Below are 18,574 nucleotides of genomic sequence, written 5' to 3'. Positions count from 1 at the left end.
ATATGTACCATTTGTATATTAACATTTACAAATCGACTCATTTCCCTGAAATGTTCGAAAAATGTAATTTTGCAGGTAGGTCCTTTTAAGGAAACTAAAGCCAATAAAAATGTCTATCGATCGATTGGAATATTTTCAACATTGATTATTTATTTAATAAAGAGCAACATATAACCACATCACATATTTTTTGATTCCTCTTAAAATGTACTATAAAATGATTATTTTGGTTACACAAGAAGAATTATTAAGCATCTACATTGACCTTATATATTTAAGAATAATGCGTCATACATATATTAATAAAATTATTATACATATGTATTTTTAGCATCAATATTTTATCATTAACAATATCATTTTTGAAGTTGTGTTCGCTCCCGTTGTGTGGATGCTCCCGTAATATTTGACATGGTTACAAATGTAGCTATCAAATGGCTACCTTAATTTTATTCTTAAGGAATCTAATAAATATGTAGAAATTTTACTTTAAAATATGACAATAGCTACCAAAAATAAATTAGTAATTATGTAGATATATATATTAAATATTTTTAAGTATACATACATGCATTATCACAAATACGTATTAGAAAACTTTCATATATATATATATATATATATATATATATATATATATATATATATATATATATATATATATATATATATATATGAAAGTTTTCTAATACGTATTTGTGATAATGCATGTATGTATACTTAAAAATATTTAATATATATATCTACATAATATATATATATATATATATATATATATATATATATATATATATATATATATATATATATATATATATATATATATATATATATGTATATGCCAAATAATGGCTTAGCTTCCAAGTTGTGAAATTTCAGATTATTGTTGAAAGAAATTTAATAACTACACATTATCGAATGTTTAAAAAATGTATCCACTTGTTAATCGCATGTTCGGTTCACAATGTGTTGTTCCTGTGTTGTCTTGCCAGTCAAACGCAACAAAACTACTCCGTTGCAAGCAGTGAAAAATTCTCAAAATGCATCTTACCTTGTACTGATTCGTCATCAAGCTCGTCTGTGCTGCATGTGATCCTTGCTGTAAATAGTGAAAGTTAAAATCACTTTTAATATTATATGTATTATGGTAAATCTCACCTCTAGAGCCTTTTGTAGAATTAATACCAATAGAACTGTTATTACCACCATTACGGTTATAAAGAACATTCTCTAAGTAAGGTAGCCCATTATTGTTGACAATATTCAACCCTAAACATGTTTCTATTTGCTTCCAACGGTGGAGGCGTTCCTGAAATTCATTAGTTACTTCGCCAAGAGCATTACGTGCTTCAACAATAGAACGATCGACGTCATCAATACTCTTGCCGTGCGTTGAAACGAAGGCGCCAACCAAGCTTGAACGCTTTTTACGTAATTTTTCACATGCTTCACGAGCGGATTGAAGTTGTTTTTCCGCAGAAATACGTTTCTTTTGATGGTTTTTGCTTTCTAATTCATATGTGTACTGTAGCCATGATTGTAGCTGCTGAGGTGGAGTCCAACAGTTGTCCACCAACTCGTATTCGGCACGTGTTAGTTCATTGCGTAACATCTCAATTTCTTTCTTTAGCTGCTGTACCTCCAGATCTGAGCTTGAAGAGGTAAATGAAGGCACTTCCTTAAGCCGCCTTTCGAGATCCATTTTTTCTGTTGCAACATTTTCCTGCTCCATGCGAGCTAACTCCAATTCCTAATTTAGCAGATTGAATTTCAATTACTTTTTGTCGATAGCAAAATCTTATAATACCTTTTGCATTTCTTGGAGACTTTGTTCAGCTCGTTGTAATCCTTCCATGTCCTGCGCCATTCGACGCAAGTGTCGTTTAGCATTTTTATTTTGCTGATAAGCATACCAACATCCTATTATCGCACTCAATAGAAGAGTGACAAGAATGTAATCCTTCCAGCGAGTGCCGGTTTCTGTAAATAATGAGCCAAGCACTTAAAAAGCGGTCTATCAACTAAGACATAGACCTACCTCTTGGCGGGCCAAAAAGAACAACATCCATGGCTTTCAGTGAAATTTTTTGTTTATGTATTGGATCTTTTATACCCAGAACATTGCTTACATAATGTAAGTTATTTACAGCCAACCTAAAATAAATCATTTTAATAACATCAGATACTTAGGTCAATATATATGAAATGCGTTTATCAATTTAGTGGGCAATGTCGATCCGATAATATTAAAGCAAACCAAGTAATAAAACTCTAGTCGAAACTACTCAATTACGAAATCCGCTGACCTTATTTTTAATCTGATATTTCAATAATGTCTTACATTTTATCTTCTTACCCAAGAAAAACATATACATACGCATAAGCACGCATAGACTGCAGTGTGGAATGCTTTCGGAAATTATTGTTTGATAACTTTTTATACCTTGAACCCATCTAAAATGGGAAATCTGGGTATATTTTCGTTAAAAGTATATAACAGAAAGAAGGAGGCGGATAAGACCCCACCAAGTTGACGAGCTGAGTCCATTCTTATATATATATAATTGAGTCCTGGCTACTTTTCAGTTACCCAAATTTTTGGAAACACCTCCCAGCCCGCATACCTGACCTATATTAAAAAATTTTGGAGGCAGTTAGACTGCCGAGGTCACAAGACATCGATATCTTCAATGTCGTACTTAAAGGCATGGCTGCAGGAAGAGCTTGCCAAAATGGTCTCTAAGGACATAAAAAAATGTAACTTTTCTACAAAAACATCTAAGGGACAGTCTACCAACTATTAAATATGAACCGTATTCAATATAACTCGAATCTGCTCAATTGCTAGAGAAAAAATCGAATATCAAAGTAACGCCAGAATTAGGATTTTTTCCGGTTTACCTACGTATGAATACAAAATTTCAGGTCTCTAGAATCAATAGCGCCTAAATATAACAGAATTTGAAAAATCACTATATCTTCAGGTCCGATTTTCCACGCCCCTAGTAGGCGAAGATATATAATCTTTAAAGAATCGAAACAATATCAGCATTCTAGATTTACAACTTTGGGAGATACAGTTTTATCCAATTTGCCACGCCCCCAATGGGCGGAGATATATCCGCCATAGCTGGTGATCTTGGGTGGTTGACGCGGATCTACATACCAAATTTCAGCTTTCTAGCTCTTCAACAAACATAATTTCTAGCATATCGGAAAATGCATTTTCCGATTTTCCACGACTCTAGTGGGTGGATCCGGAAAAATTTAACACTTTATAAATCGAAGATATACACGAGTATATGTACCAAATTTCTAGGGGACCTCCCGTTTTTATTATTAACTTTTCTTGCAATTTCTTTTAATACGTTACTTTTTCTTTTTCTGTACTAATTCTTATTTATTAAATTTTTTCTTTTTTTTATTATTTTTGTTTTTATTTTTTTATTTTAAGAATTATTTATTATTTTATATGTTGTTAATAAATCTACATTTAATATTTTTTTCTTAGTTTTCTTACCAACACTTCTTTTTATAGCATCATTAGTTTCACTGACCATTTTTGTCTGTGAGACGTGGGCATAGCTGGCCGGACTGGCAAATAAAATACCCCCATCGGGTCGGTGTTACTATTGATATTATATCCTGTACTTTGTTTAGGCTTTTTCTTTTTTTTTTAATTTAATTTGACTCTCGATTTTGTCAAAAGCTTTAATAAATAAATAAATAAAGTGCACACTCGCCCGCACCTTAACGCAGCACCTTACAACTCATATTTGTGCGCACAAAAAAAAAAAAATAATAATAAGAAAGCTGTAGTCGAGACTGCTCGACTACGAGATCCCCTGAACCCTCCAAGCAACTGATATTTCAATAATAATTCGGACACACACACACCCATACAAACAAGCACACACACACACACACGCATATACAGGCGATTGCGCTTGGGTTGCTCTGCAGTTCTGGCAATATAATGAGAATTTATTTGTTGAATAATTTAATTTCTTGACGTACGATCGTAGTGAAACTTTCAGAACGTATTCATAATGTATATATGTATGTGTATACCGCAACACAAGTGTCTAGTATTTGATATACGACTTCTACAAAGATGAGGGTGAGGGGGTGGATATAGGGGCGGGTAAATTTAAAGAAAAACCGAAATTGTATAAAATGCGTCTTAATATATATTCAAAACTTGGACACTCTTTAATGATATGGGAGATATAATTTTTTTACTCATTTTCGATAAGGTTTTTTGTCAATAAAAAATTATTGAATTGAGTTATCGTTTTTTAGTGATAAACTCGATATCCGCGCGATATATATGGACAATTAAAAACAAAAATTGAAGTCTCTAGCTCATATCTTCCGTTCATACATACGGACAGCCGGACGGGCGGACGGATGGACAGACAGACAAACAGACAGACAGACAGGGCCAAATCGACTCAGGTCGTCGCCCTGATCAAGAATACATTTAGTTTGTGGGGTCAGCCACGCTTCCTTCTGAGTGTTACATACTTTTAACAAAAACATTATACACCGATTTCCCATTTTCAATGGGTTCAGGGTATAAAAAAAACAAGAAAACTCTAGTCGAGACTGCTCGCTACGATATCCCTGAACCCTTCGAGGAACTGATATTTCAGTAATTATTCGTACACACACACACACACACATACACGCATACAAACATATACAGGCGATTAGCTGTGTGTATATTCCGAAGCACAAGTCTCTAGTATTTGAAATACGCCTTTTAGAAACATGAGTGTTAGGGGGTGGATACAGGGGTTGGGGGTAAATTTTACAAAAACCGACATTGTATAAAATGCATGTGCATATAATTTTATAACTGATCTTCGATAAGATTATTTATCGATCAAAAAGTTCGGAATGAGTTATCGTTTTTTAGTGATAAACTCGATATGAGCGCGCTATATAAGGACATTTAAAAAAAATTGGAGTCTCTAAATACGGACAAACGGACGAACGGACGGACGGGCAGGGCCAAATCGACTCAGCTCGTCGCCCTGATCAAGAATATATATACATTGTGGGGTATGCCACGCCCACTTCTGCCTGTTACATACATTTAACAAAACCATATATTTTATTAAAAAAAAACGGAATTTAAAATAAATAAAATCTTGGTGATAATACGAAGATGCGATATGACGCGATAAGAATTCCCTAAAAAAAATAAAAATAAAAAATCGTAATATTATAATAATAATAAAAATAATACATAAAAGTACATAATAAAATACATACACATACATACATAAAAATAATAATAAAATATATATATTTTTATTTTAATTTTATATATATAAATATATATATAAGTTAAGTTAAATTCTATTAAATATATTATTTCATTGAACACAAAGTTGTATATATTCACAAGAACCCACCACAGCGTCCCCAATCACTAGTGCTCTAGTGTGGGATAGCTTAACTTATATATAGCGATAAATAGAATAAACAAACAAAAAACAAAACAAAAACAAGTAAGAAGGCTCTAGTTGAGACTGCTGGACTAGGAGATACCCTGAACCCTCCAAGCTGATAGTCTTATCATTCTGCACGCGCGCATACACAATCTTAATGAAACTTTCAGAACGTTATCATAATTTTCAAATGTATATACACTCCAAAGCACAATTCTCTAGTATTAGAAACGCGTTTTTTTTTTCAAATTGGGGGCGTGGTAACCGAAATCTGTTGATTACAAAATGTTTGTATTCATCATATGTATATACACAATAAATCTGAAGCTTCCAGGTCTAATAGGTTGAAGAATAGTGGTCGACCAACTTAACAGTTTCGAGCTGTAGAAAAATTTGTTCTACATGTCTCATCTATGTGTTGTCTGGTCAGTGCTTTCATTTAAACTTTCCGCAGCAAATGGTTTAACACCTACGTAAGTTGAGAATAAGCGAACGGCCCTGCTGTTCTTCCAAAGTACATTGCTGACTTCGATTCCGTATGACGTGCCTACGAACTCAGTAGAGAAACCTCTGGGCTTTTTGTTTATAATTTTATCTTCAGGTAGCTTGCCAATACCAAATATACCATTATAGGCAAAAAGGTATAAAAATTGTCGAAGTACAAGATGTGGTGCTTAAACTCTTATACTATTTTGGTCAAACGTAAACGGTGACCAGGTAATACAATATTATCGTCTGCTCCACTAAATATTTTAATTCAAGTAGCCATATGAATCACACAAAAGGAACAGCTTAATACCCCATTTATGTGGCTTATTGGGCATATATTGTCGTAAGTGATGTTTAATCTTTGTACTACACATTTTTTCATCAACAAAAGGCGTAGTTGTTTTGGCACTGAGTCAAATCTTTGATTAAGATAATCGACAAATCTTTTAGTGCGAAACAATGGATCAAAGCCTGGTCGACCCTTTTTGACCCGCTGGCTTTCATTGCGAAATGACAGGTGCTGTTGAATTGCTTCGAATTTTGTGCGGTTAATACTGGATTCCATGGGTCCAAAGTCATTTTTCCCCAGTAGCTTCTAATACTCGGGTAGCGATATATTGACATATATATCTAAACTCCGATGTAATGATGAACATCTTCAATGTTCATTTGGATATATTCACATAATATATAATAAAATATCGCAATGTTGCTTTCTTACCAGTACCGGTAAAGCCACCAGAAGATGGCAAAGCCACGCCTACTATACCTTCAATAGCTGTTAGTGGCGATCGTGCTCTTTTTTTAGTGACTTCCTAACAGGCTCAGGCTGTTGGTCATAATGTTGCACATTTTCTTCATCATTTCAAACGATATTGTGATAACGTTCTCTACAGCAGCCATAAGAGTTTCTACCACATTTAGATGATCTTCGTCGTCGTCACTTGACTCAATGTCCAACATTTCTCCATCAGAAGGGACTGTCTCAAACGATTCTAATAACTGTTCATCAGTTAAATCGGATAACTTGAATCAAACTCGGTTTTCCATCTTTATAATATGCCACTTTCTAGTAAGAGAATCCATAGAATAAATAAATGTACACTTAAAATCGCAAGCAGTTGTGACGTAGCTGCTGGCAAAAAAAAAAAGGTGCTTGGAGCTCCAAAAGTGTCTCAAGCGGCCATAGAGACGACAAGGAACGAAGAACGGGAGCTGAACGCAGTGCGAATCCGAGTCCTGACATTCTATCACCTGGAGCAAGCGCAGCAAATGCTCTCGAAACTGTCGAGATTGAGAAGGACTCGTTCGATCGACTGGTTAGGATCCGCCTGGAAGTGGATTGCCAGATCACCGAACGCTTCTGACTGGAACACCATTCTCAAAGTACGGGATAACCACGTTGAAAACAACAATCAACAATATGGGATCAACGATAGGCTCTTCGAGGCGTCGAGAAAATCCCTGGAAATGCCCAACACAATTATGAAAATGATCAATCAATCAATAATCAATGAACGCCATCGACAACAGCGACCAAACCTCTACAATTGTCTTGCATAAGGCGATTTTACTACAAAACCAGGTTGGCGAGTTAAGCAGAGCCTGCCAGTTTGCAAAGGCTGGTCTAGTAAACAGCAATCTACTAGACGAGACAGAAATACAAGCGCTCCTCAAAAAAATGAACTTGTTGCTGTACTAGAGTGCCGTAGAAGCTACGGAGCTTGCAAAGCCTATCATCGTAACAAACGGCACCGCACTACTCTACATATTGGCGCTGCCTAAGGTCGTCGCTAAGGAATACCAGATGTTGGTCGTCCGACCAGCGATCCGTGCGAACAGACAGAACATGATCTTCGGGAAATTGTTGGTAGCTTCAGACGAAACATTCACCATAACAAAGGGCTGCTTAACAATAGGCAACACCAGTGTCTGCGCGGAAGAACACTTACCTCCACTTAATGAAGCGGACTGCATCCCGAGGATATTGAAAAGAGGAAACGCTGAGTGTCACCACGTGGCATCCAATCGACGAATGAGGTGCTGGAGGATGGGACCTTGTTCTTTACGAGCTACAATGGAACTATCCACGCAGAAGGCCAAAATTACAGTCTTGATAGAACGTATCTTGTGCAATTCGCGAACGAAACCATAAATGCGGATAAAAAGATGTTCCTGAGCAACACGCATGCGCATCTAATAGAGATGCCCACCGTGATCACAAATCTATCCAACTTACGATATCGCCTCAACTTGGAACTTCTCCACGGTCTGAGCACGCGAAATTTGGACCTGCTTCGAACGATACGGTTGAGGGCTGACATCTACTGCGACAGAAATCGTCACGATTTTTGTTGTGGTATTCGTCAACCTCATAGTATGGAAAAGAAACGTCTGCAACAGTCCCAGAAGTAACGTTGGGCGTCACAGAAGACACCACTCCGGTCGACCAGAAGGTCGCACGTACAGGCAGGCGGTGGACTCAATTACAATTTGTAAATTGCTGGTTGTGCGATAATATGATGCATATTAAATGTGCAAGTCTCACTGATCGTGATTACGACTCTTGTCATGTCCACGGCGAAAATTGGTAGTGAGGATGCTCGCTGGTCTTGTCCGTTTTTGTTTAGAAAAACAGATATAATTTTTCTAAAATGTACAGCGCTGTAAGGGCTCAGTTTTTTAAACTGAAGAAGATTTCTAAGCAGTTATCCAGTGATATGGCTGCTGCTGAAGAAATATTAACCCAGTATAATTTCGAGAGTCGCCCTTCTCACTGGGAGGCTTCTTCGTTGTTGGTACCTCCTTCTGTACCAACACCGTCATCTAATTTGCTTGCACCTCCCTCACCTTGTGCTTCAGTTTATCCATCCGCTCCTAATTCACTTGATCCCATATCACCTGTTCCTAAATCTATTGGTTCATCTGAGGAGGCTGCTATTGGAACTCAAGTCCCTGTTCAAAAATTGGATTCTTCTCCAATTGTTGTTCAAACCATAAGTGACAATAAATCAGCTACTCCCAGCATTATCGTATCTGTCGTCTCTCCTCGAAAGCAAGTTTTCTTATCTAGGCTTTCATCTGATATGACCTGTGAGACTTTCTTTCTTTTTATTCTTCTTTCAAGATAAATGTGTCCGTAGTATGTTTCAAAACTTTATTTGATCCTAATTTCTGGCCGCCTCATGTAGTTGTTCATGAATTCAGACCTAACAAGTAAGAACGTTGCAGTCGGGCGCTACCGACTGCGGAATACTCATTCACAGTCCCTTTGTAAATTTAATTTAATTTGGCTTTAAAAAAAAATTAGTACAAAACAATTATGCTTTTGATTATATTGTAGCTTTTGGTAATTTTTATCGAGTAATCGATAATTATTATATTGATCGTGCACTTTTTGAGTACAAATGTATGGTAATTTTCGTTGATAGCTTTCGGTCACACCTATTGCAGATTCTTTAGCGTTTGCTTACATTACAAAAGCGCGCTTTTTAGCATTCTAAGAATTGCGATGATTTCTGGATTTTCTAGCTGTTGTTGTAGTTTTGTCAGATGACGCTCTGTTATTAGCTTATTGTATTTCAGATACCAGTCTGTAAAGCAAAGCGATAACGTGGGCGCTAAAGGCGTCGCAAGTTGTTACAGCGGCGGAGGTTCAAGTCCCCATTAAGGTTGTGTTTTTTTTTTTTTCATACATATTTCGTTTTTTATAAAATAGATATTTATTTTATTCTTTTTTCTAATTGAACAATTTTATAAGTTTAAATTTGTTTCTTCTTAAAAAGCCCTCATATATGTATGTACGCATATATGCATGTATATGTATGTACATAAGTCTGCACGCATATGTAGCATCAAGCATTCCAGCCTTTCTTATGCACGCGCTCATTTGTATGTGTGTATGTATGTAATGCAAATTTATCATCCTCTACTCTGGCTCTTCTTTTCTATAATGCGTCATAACAAGAATCTCATTTTTGGATTTCATTTTAATTATATTGGTTCACAGTTGGCGGTAGCGCTGTCGGCAAAGGCGCCGGCTAAATTTGTTTTTGTTATTTTGACAAACATGGCTAGGGTGCGAGTTCAAATCCCGCGGAAAACTCTTTTTTGTAAATTGCAAATTTTGTTATTTTAGCTTCTTTTATATTTTTTAAATATTTAAATTTTATTTTTAAATTTTATAAAAATGTTTCCTTCCGTGTTATCAATGCCTATTAAGCCTATTTGTATATACATGTACATACATAGATAGCTCAAGCATATAAATGTCGCGATTTGATACTACAAATGCCGATTGCCACGCCCCTAGTGGCCGTAGACACCTCATTTTTGGCCAGTTCTTAGAAAGAGCTATCGGTAGCGTAAATGCGAAATTTGAATGCTTACGCTCAAAAAATGTGAAAATTACAGGGTATTTTTCGATATGCCACGCCCCCAAAGAGGCGTGACAATTATTTTTGGGGCATCGATAGAGGAGGTTACCAGTAACTCAACTATCCAAATTTGAAGCTTCTAGCTCTTAAACTGTAGGAGATATAAAGTTTTGCGGTTTGCCACGCCCCCTTTGGGCGGACATATATCCACTATAGCTTGTTGGACTTGGGAGGTCAACTCGCGTATATATACCAAATTTCAAGTCTCTAGCATCAATAGTGCCTAAAATAAAGCCAAATTTGAAAAATCACAATATCTTCAGGTCCGATTTGCCACGCCCCCAGTAGGCGTAGACATATAATTTTTTAATCAGTCATTATAGAATTACAGCATTAGCTCACGTGCGAAATTTCAACGTTCTAGCTTTAGAACTTTATGAGATACAGTTTTATCTGATTTGCCACGCCCCCAATGGGCGTAGATATATCCACCATAGCTTTTTGGACTTGGGGGGTCAACGCGGATTTACATACCAAATTTCAACTTTCTAGCTCTTCAACTAACATGATTTCTGGTATATCGGAAAATGCATTTTCCGATTTGCCACGCCCCTAGTGGGCGGATCGGGAAAATTTTAACACTTTATAAATCGGAGTTATACACGAGTATGTGTTCCAAATTTCAAGTCTCTAGCTTCAATAGCGGCGAAATGAACTGCGTTCATACGGACAGACGGACAGACGGACAGACGGACGGACGGACAGACGGACGGACAGACGGACGGACAGCAAGACGGACATTGCACAAAACCAATATACTAATTCACTTCGTGAATGAGTATAAAAATAGTTGGGTGATTTTAATATTTCCAACACTTCTTGGTCAGCAAATTGTAATGCAAATTACTTTATTCCGACCATTGATTACTATCTTTTTGATGAATTGACTATCCTGTCTGTTTCAGGTTATCTCTATTTCTAATCATCTAAATCGCACACTAGATCTTGTGTTCATTAATCGTGATTCGCTCATTAATCTCGTGAGATCGACTCCTTTCTGCACACCTGAGGATATACATCACCCCACTTTAGAGGTCTTATTAGCTGTTGATAATCATCTCAATTATACTCCTTTGCCTTCTAAACCAAGTCGTTGTTATCGCAAATGCGATTTTGTTTTGCTTAATGAATTAATTAATTCAACAGACTGGTCTATTTTATATGAGTCGAATAATATTAATTTGGCAGTATCGCTTTTTTATACAACCTCAAACTCTGACTGTGTGCGTTTCAAATAAGCCGCCTTGGTTCACTAAGACACTTTAGAATTTAAGAAATATTAAATATAAATGTTTTAAGAACTATAAAATGTCTGGTTCAATTGTCAGCTGGTCTAAGTATTCCATAGCCAAGTCTAATTTCAATCTTTGAAATACTCGTTGTTATGAGAATTATCTTATACGTTGCAAACGTCAGTTTACCCGAGATCCTAATCAGTTTTTCTCATTTGTAAACTTAAAGCGCAAGTCTTCTGGTTTGCCGTCTACATTTGTCCTTGGTGCTGAAAAAACTTGTAATGACCAGGATTCCTCTGATATAATTGCAGATTTTTTTTCAAACCACTTATTCTTCCCGTGATCCCTATAACAACTCATATCCATATTCACTTCCTGAATATGGGTCCATTAACGCTCCTAAGGTCACTGCTACCTCTCTGGCTACAGCCATTTGGCTGTTGTGTTCCAAGTTGTGTGATTAAAGACTGCAGTGTGTCTCTTCAGACACCATTACTAAAATTTTTTAATTTGTCTTTGGAAACCTCTGTGTTCCCTTCAATTTGGAAAAAAATCTTGCATTAGTCCCCTATATAAAAAAGGTGGAAGATCTGATATTTCCAATTAAAGAGGCATTGCAAAATTATCTGTTATTCCGAAGTTATTTGAAAACATTATAACATGGACCTTGCAACATTTTTGCAAATCGATTATTCAACCATCTCAGCATGGTTTTGTTCAAATAGATCAATGTCCTCCAATTTACTAGAAATTACTTCGCTTGTTTTTCGTCTGGTGTAGCTCAGGGTAGCCATTTGGGTCTGTAATATCCCGGTACTTTCAATGAAACACTTGATTTCCAAAATAATAAGATATATATATTTCCGCTCCAATGCGGCCGCTTCGCTTGTCACAAAAGTACTAAAACCTAAATCCGAATAGAGAGAGAGGTAATAAGAGATCATAAAGAGAGAGAGTTAACGGGCTCTGCTTTGTAGGCGTCGATTGCTGTTTAGCATCTCGGCGCTGGTTCCCACAGCCCTCCTTTCCTCACGAGTTTAAGATTTAGTCCCTCGGTGGAGTTATCGTGATCCTCTTCTGGTGCTTGCTCCTCGAGTTGATCGGCTGGCTGTGGAGTTTGGTTTGTGGCCGGTATTGGAACCGACTTCGCGTTGGTGGCATCGGGCGATTTCGTTTCCCCAGGGACCCTTTTAAGGTGATTTGCACTTCTTAAGAGCGTTCCCTTCTGTTTTTAAGACTTCGTATTCAGTAGTGTCAAACGTTGGTGTTAATTTGTGGGGAAAAACTACATTCTTGAGAACCACCTTATCTCCTACATTTATATTTACTTCCTTTGCTCCTCTCCTTTTGTCTGCAACTTCCTTTCCCTTTTGTGTATTACTACAATCTTCATCCCTCTCCGCTGAGTCTGCGAGCTCCCCCACTAAATCTTGTATTCCTGGAATTTTATCCCTAATTACTCGATTGAACATCAGTTCCGTAGGGGCGGTGCCTGTGGTTCCATGAGGAGTTACATTGTACATCAGTGTGAAAGCTTGAATTTCCTCCATAAGATTCCTTTTGTTTTGATGAGCTATTTTCAACCACTTGAGTAAAGCCTTGTTTATGTTCTCGACCTCACCGTTGGCTTGTGGCCAATAAGGAGGTGTTGTTATTTGCTCTATGCCGCACGATTTACAATAATTCTTAAACTCAAGGCTTACATATTGTCGGCCATTATCGGTTCGTAACCTTTTCGGGTATCCCAATCTACTAAAAATTTCCTTACACGCCCCAATTAGTGATTCAGATGTGATGGAGCGAAAGAATTTAAACTCCATGTATCTGGAGTAATAGTCTATTAGGACTAGAATATATTCATTGTTGGGTAGCGGTCCTAAGAGATCTGTAGCTACCGAAATCCAAGGTCCATTCGGAAATTCAGTCCTCTTCATTGGTGGTGGATTTGTCGCTTGCGATACCAAAATACAATCAAAACAATTCTATACAAATTTTTCGGTATCTCTGTCAATTTGGGGCCACCAGACTTTGGACCTCAATCTTCGCTTCATGGCCGATTCGCCCGGATGTCCTTCATGGGCCAGCACCAACACTTTCTGTCTCAATGTTGATGGAATAACGATTCGAAGTCCTCTAAGCATGATTGTTCCAATTGTTGACAGTTCATGTCGAAACGGGTATAATTTATTCGACATTGCCGAGCCCTGTTGAAGGCACGCCATTGCGTCTTCTATCTCCTCATCTAGTGTGGTGATTTCAGCAATCTCAGATATCGGTATGGGTATTGGTGTAGCGTTTTCAATAATTCTCAATATACTGTGCTCACCCTTGATGTCGTAGCAACTGGATGGCGTTTGCTCACACAAGCGGGACAGACTATCAGCTATGTTTTCCATTCCCGATTTGTAAATATCTTTAAATTTATAAGCTTGAAGACGCAGAAGCCATCTTTCGATACGCGTTGGAGGTCTTGATGTTGGCTTAAAAATGGTTTCTAGTGGCTTATGGTCTGTCACTAATTCGAACTCTAGTCCTATCAAATAGAAATAATATTTTTCTACTTCCCAGACCAAATCTAAACTCTCTTTTTCCGTCTGGGAGTAACGCTTTTCTACATCAGTTAAGCTCCTACTAGCAAATGCTATTATATTTGGCTCGCCATCCTTGTTAAATTGTAATAGTACTGTCCCTAGAGCCACTGGACTAGCATCAGCGATTAATAGCGTTTTGTTTTTGGGGTTAAAATATGAAAGACTCGGGATCGTAGTTAATGCTGACTTTAGCTTTTGGAACCCATTTTCTTCAGCTGGTCCCCAAATAAACTTTCGATCTTTCTTTACTAGTTCACGTAAAGGTTCTGTTTGGTCCGCTAGGTCTGCGATGAACTTGCCCACATAGGTTACTAGTCCCAGGAAACTACGAGTCTCTTCCTTATTTTTGGGTGCACGAAATAATCTAATAGATTCAATTTTGTCAGGATCTACTGCAATTCCTTTGTCTGTTAAAATGTGTCCCAAAAATTTAATTCTGTTTGTTTCCCAACTACATTTTTCATTGTTTGGAGTCACATTATAATCTTGCTTATGCTTCTAACCTTTTCCAGTGTTTTATCGTGCTCTTCTTTGTTACTCCCGAATATTATAACATCGTCGATATAATTCATGACGTTGTTGCACGGTGCTACGAGTTCTTCCATTCGTCGTTGAAAGATTTCCGGCGCCGCATTGATGCCAAACATTATACATATACCTAAATAACCCCCGAGGTGTAATGAAAGTCGTTATCTGCCTACTTGATTCATCCAACTCCAATTGATGATACGCGTCCTTAAGATCCAGTCGTGAAAATATTCTGGCATTCCTTAAATTCGTCATAAATGATTCAAATGTCGGCAAAGGGTAGTTCTCGCGAAGAATGCCCGGTTTGCTTGCCTCATATCCAAGCATATACGAATATCACCATTACCTTTGAACATGATCACCATCGGAGAGATCCACGGGCTATGACCCTTGACCGGTTCAATAATGTCTAGTTTGTAGGCTTCCTCTAACTTCTCATTGACTTTCCCTTCTAGCGCAACCGGAATCCGTCTCATTGGTTGTTTCACAGGGTTGACGTAGGGGTCTATCGTTAGCGTTACCTTACTACCTTTCCACTTGGGAAATGGTGGCACCATCTCAATATTGTTAACCGGTAGTCCCACTCGCAGAACATTCAACTTCGTTGCCGTTTCTCGTCCCAGCAGTGACTGCCGTCCTTTTTCAATTACGAAAAAGGATGCAATCAACTCGGGGCTGTGCTTGATCGATATCGGTGCCTCGAAAATACAAATAACGTTAAGGATTTGATCTGAGGCGTATCCCCTAAATTGGCTTTGTGAATTTCCGCGGACATTAAAAACTTTCGCTTTCTTTAATTGAAGAGTTAACCAATCGTCTTGCGAGATAAGGTTAAATCGAGATCCCGAATCAATTACTAGGGAAACATCCGCACCTCCAATTCTGCATTGCATCATCTCTTCATACTCATCGTCACTGTCTATCTTAAAACAATTTCGTTGGACTGTCTTATTCTGCTCTGTGTTCCCGTCTTCGATTCGATGCACATATTTGCGCTTGAGATTTCCTATCGCTTCTTTATTATTCGACTGTGAATATGGGCGTTTAAGGTTTGTTCTGCATCTGCGGGCATAATGACCTACACGAGAGCAACGACTGTACTTAATTTGACGTGTTGGGCACATTTGACTGTCTTCCTTGTGTCCCGGCCGTCCGCACCTTCCACAATCACTCTAATGAATTTTCCTCGATTTTAAATTAGTTATTTTATTTATGGTTTCTGGCAATGACTTCGACTGCATAAGCTGCGACTGCTTATTCATTTCCTCGTCCACTTGGCAGCCTTCGATGATTTCGTTTAAAGTATGTTCTTTTTCTAATAATTTCTTTTTTAGTTCTGTACTAGCCCACGTGTCAATGATTTTATCTTTGAAACAAATTTCTTCCATTTCGCCCTTTGAAGACCCGAAATTACATTTTTGAATTTGTTGACGTAACCGCAAAATGAACTTCCCGAATGTTTCACCTTCTTCACGGGCGATTTTTTTAAAAAGGTGTCTTTCAAAAGTCGAGTTCTGCTTTGGGGAGAAGTAAGCTGTCAACTTATCGACTAATACAGAAAAGACATCATTTTGATCGGGCTTGTTAAATTCTACTATGGCACCCGGCAATGCGTATGCAACCGTCTGCAACTGGGTACCACCTAAATGCAACAATTTCGTTCTTTTCTGAAGTACTGATCTGACATATTCCACCTCCAGATAAATCTTAAAAGCTCGCAACCATTTTTCCCATTCATTTTTCACATAGAAAAGGTTTTATGACGCATTCGGTCATTGCGAGCAACTATAGATGTTTGTCTGCAAGCAAAAATCAACCATTAATTAAATGCTTCTGTCGAGCAAGTTACATTTTATTGACTCTTTCATCGGCAGTCTACCACTGACCACTGTCAGATAAAATAAGAGCCGTTTATTAAACATTTGTTTAATATCTAATCGGCATTTCGCCTCTGGCCTTTGTCAGATAATTTTCTCTATTACACATTTGTCTAATATCTACTCGGCATTTCGCCACTGACCTCTGTCAGATAGTTCTCTCTATTAAACATTTGTTTAATATTCAACCGGCATTTCGCCTCTGACATTTGTCAGATAACACTTCTTATTCAATATTTTTATTGTCTTTTCTTTTCCTTTAAATTACCAACGAGCAACGCATATTACTTTGTTTTGCATGTCCATGTCATGTGTACGCGTACGTGTGTACATTCATATTTTAAACCTACTGCGATTACCCCGCTTAAGGGTTTCTCTTTAGAATATGTCTCTTTTTTTTCTCTTTGAACGGCACGACGAACGCAACGCGACAAGAAACAAAGAAAACTAACGGATTCTAGCCAGGCATTGGAAATACATTGACACAGCCACGCTGCATTTATATTGCTATTTCTTTTCACCGTTCTGTTAATTTTTTTTTTTAAGTATAATTATCTTGTCATATTTTGTTTTTTTTTTTTTTTTTTACCTCGTCGCCAATATAATAACCCGGTACTTTCAATGAAACACTTGATTTCGAAAATAATATGATATATATATTTCCGCTCCAATGCGGCCGCTTCGCTTGTCACAAAAATACTAAAAACTAAATCCGAATAGAGAGAGAGGTAATAAGAGATCATAAAGAGAGAGAGGTAACGGGCTCTACTTTGTAGGCGTCGATTGCTGTTTAACATCTCGGCGCTGGTTCCCACAGGGTCCATTACTCTTTTCCCTATTTATAAATGACCTTTCTAGCTGTATCTCTTATTCTAAGATAAATATGTTACCGGATGATGTAAAACTTTGCCTTCCATACTCCAGTGCAAATGGTCATCTACACTTTCAAGATGATCTTAACGCATTTCAGCATTGGTGTGTGGCAAACCAGTTGCACCTAAATTGCTCAAAATGTATGACAATAACTTTCAGTTATACTGTTGACTATAAAATTAATAACATTTCCTTAAAACGCATCTTCACAGTCAAAGATCTTGGTATTTTCTTTAACTGTAAACTTTATTTTAATTTTCATATTTCTACCATCACAAATGAAGCCAAAAGTGTGCTTGTCATTGTTAAACGTTGGGCTAATTTACTTTTTTCGCTTGTGCGTCCCATCTTAGAGATGTATGGTCTCCGCTGCATAAACTGTATCAGGATCATATCGGATCGGTCCAAAAACAGTTTCTTCTCTTTGCAGTAAGGGATCTTAGCTGGAACAGTAATGTACGATTACCGCATTACCATAGTCGGCTTCAGCTCATTGACTCAGCTCGTCGTCCTGATCAAGAATATATATACTTTGTGGTGTCTGCCACGCTTCCTTCTGCCTGTTACATACATTTCAACAAAACCATTATACCCTGGGCCCCATCGAATGAGGACGATTGTAACTTCCAAACCATCGATAGAGGTCGATAGTACCATCGATAGTGGTCGATAGTCGCAACAAAAAACAGTGATTCTTGGCCTTAAAAATTTAAGCACTGAAATTTTGTTACATTTTATTTTAAGATAAAAGCTGAATTGACTTAAAAGCTAAAAACTAAAAACTATTAAGTTCTGTTTTTTATTGTCGTGATAGATTTTTGTTCAAAAACAGCAAAACGTTCACATTTTCTTCTTTAAGCCGTGTCTGCCTATCAGACACAATTTGTCCCGCCTTGCTGAAAGCTCTCTCCGACTCCACAGACGTAAAACAGACAATAAAAAAGACTCAGACAGACATTGTTTTTGTCGCGTATGGTTTAGCTCTGAGCGAGACAGTTATTTCAGTTTTCGTTTCGCTCAAGTCAAGCACTGTCTTTTGCATATGTATGGGTTATCACACGCAATTGTTGCGTTATATATGTATGT

At 37.4% G+C, this 18,574-nt stretch overlaps 1 protein-coding gene and 1 pseudogene across 2 annotated transcripts in view; both read right to left on the bottom strand.

Annotated features, from left to right (window-relative positions):
- The window catches only part of Stim (stromal interaction molecule), a 138,962-nt gene that overhangs the window by 71,132 nt on the left and 49,256 nt on the right, over window positions 1-18,574 (bottom strand). Inside the window, exons 5-8 of one of the 2 annotated variants that reach the window (XM_089264648.1) lie at window positions 2,039-2,154; window positions 1,808-1,980; window positions 1,159-1,750; window positions 1,052-1,099 (exon numbers count right to left, since the gene is read on the bottom strand). In XM_089264648.1, coding sequence (XP_089120774.1) covers window positions 1,052-1,099; window positions 1,159-1,750; window positions 1,808-1,980; window positions 2,039-2,154 — 929 coding nt within the window. Of the gene's footprint in view, window positions 1-130; window positions 1,100-1,158; window positions 1,751-1,807; window positions 1,981-2,038; window positions 2,155-18,574 lie in introns of those variants that run through there. The other variant, XM_089264649.1, reaches the window with a different exon arrangement.
- LOC149090889 (uncharacterized) lies at window positions 5,867-6,745 on the bottom strand (annotated as a pseudogene).

This window comes from Drosophila navojoa, chromosome X, assembly GCF_054131105.1.
Source record: "Drosophila navojoa isolate 15081-1374.11 chromosome X, UAZ_NAV_1.0, whole genome shotgun sequence".
NCBI classification, from domain to species: domain Eukaryota; kingdom Metazoa; phylum Arthropoda; class Insecta; order Diptera; family Drosophilidae; genus Drosophila; species Drosophila navojoa.
This window is presented reverse-complemented; position numbering and strand designations above follow the sequence as displayed.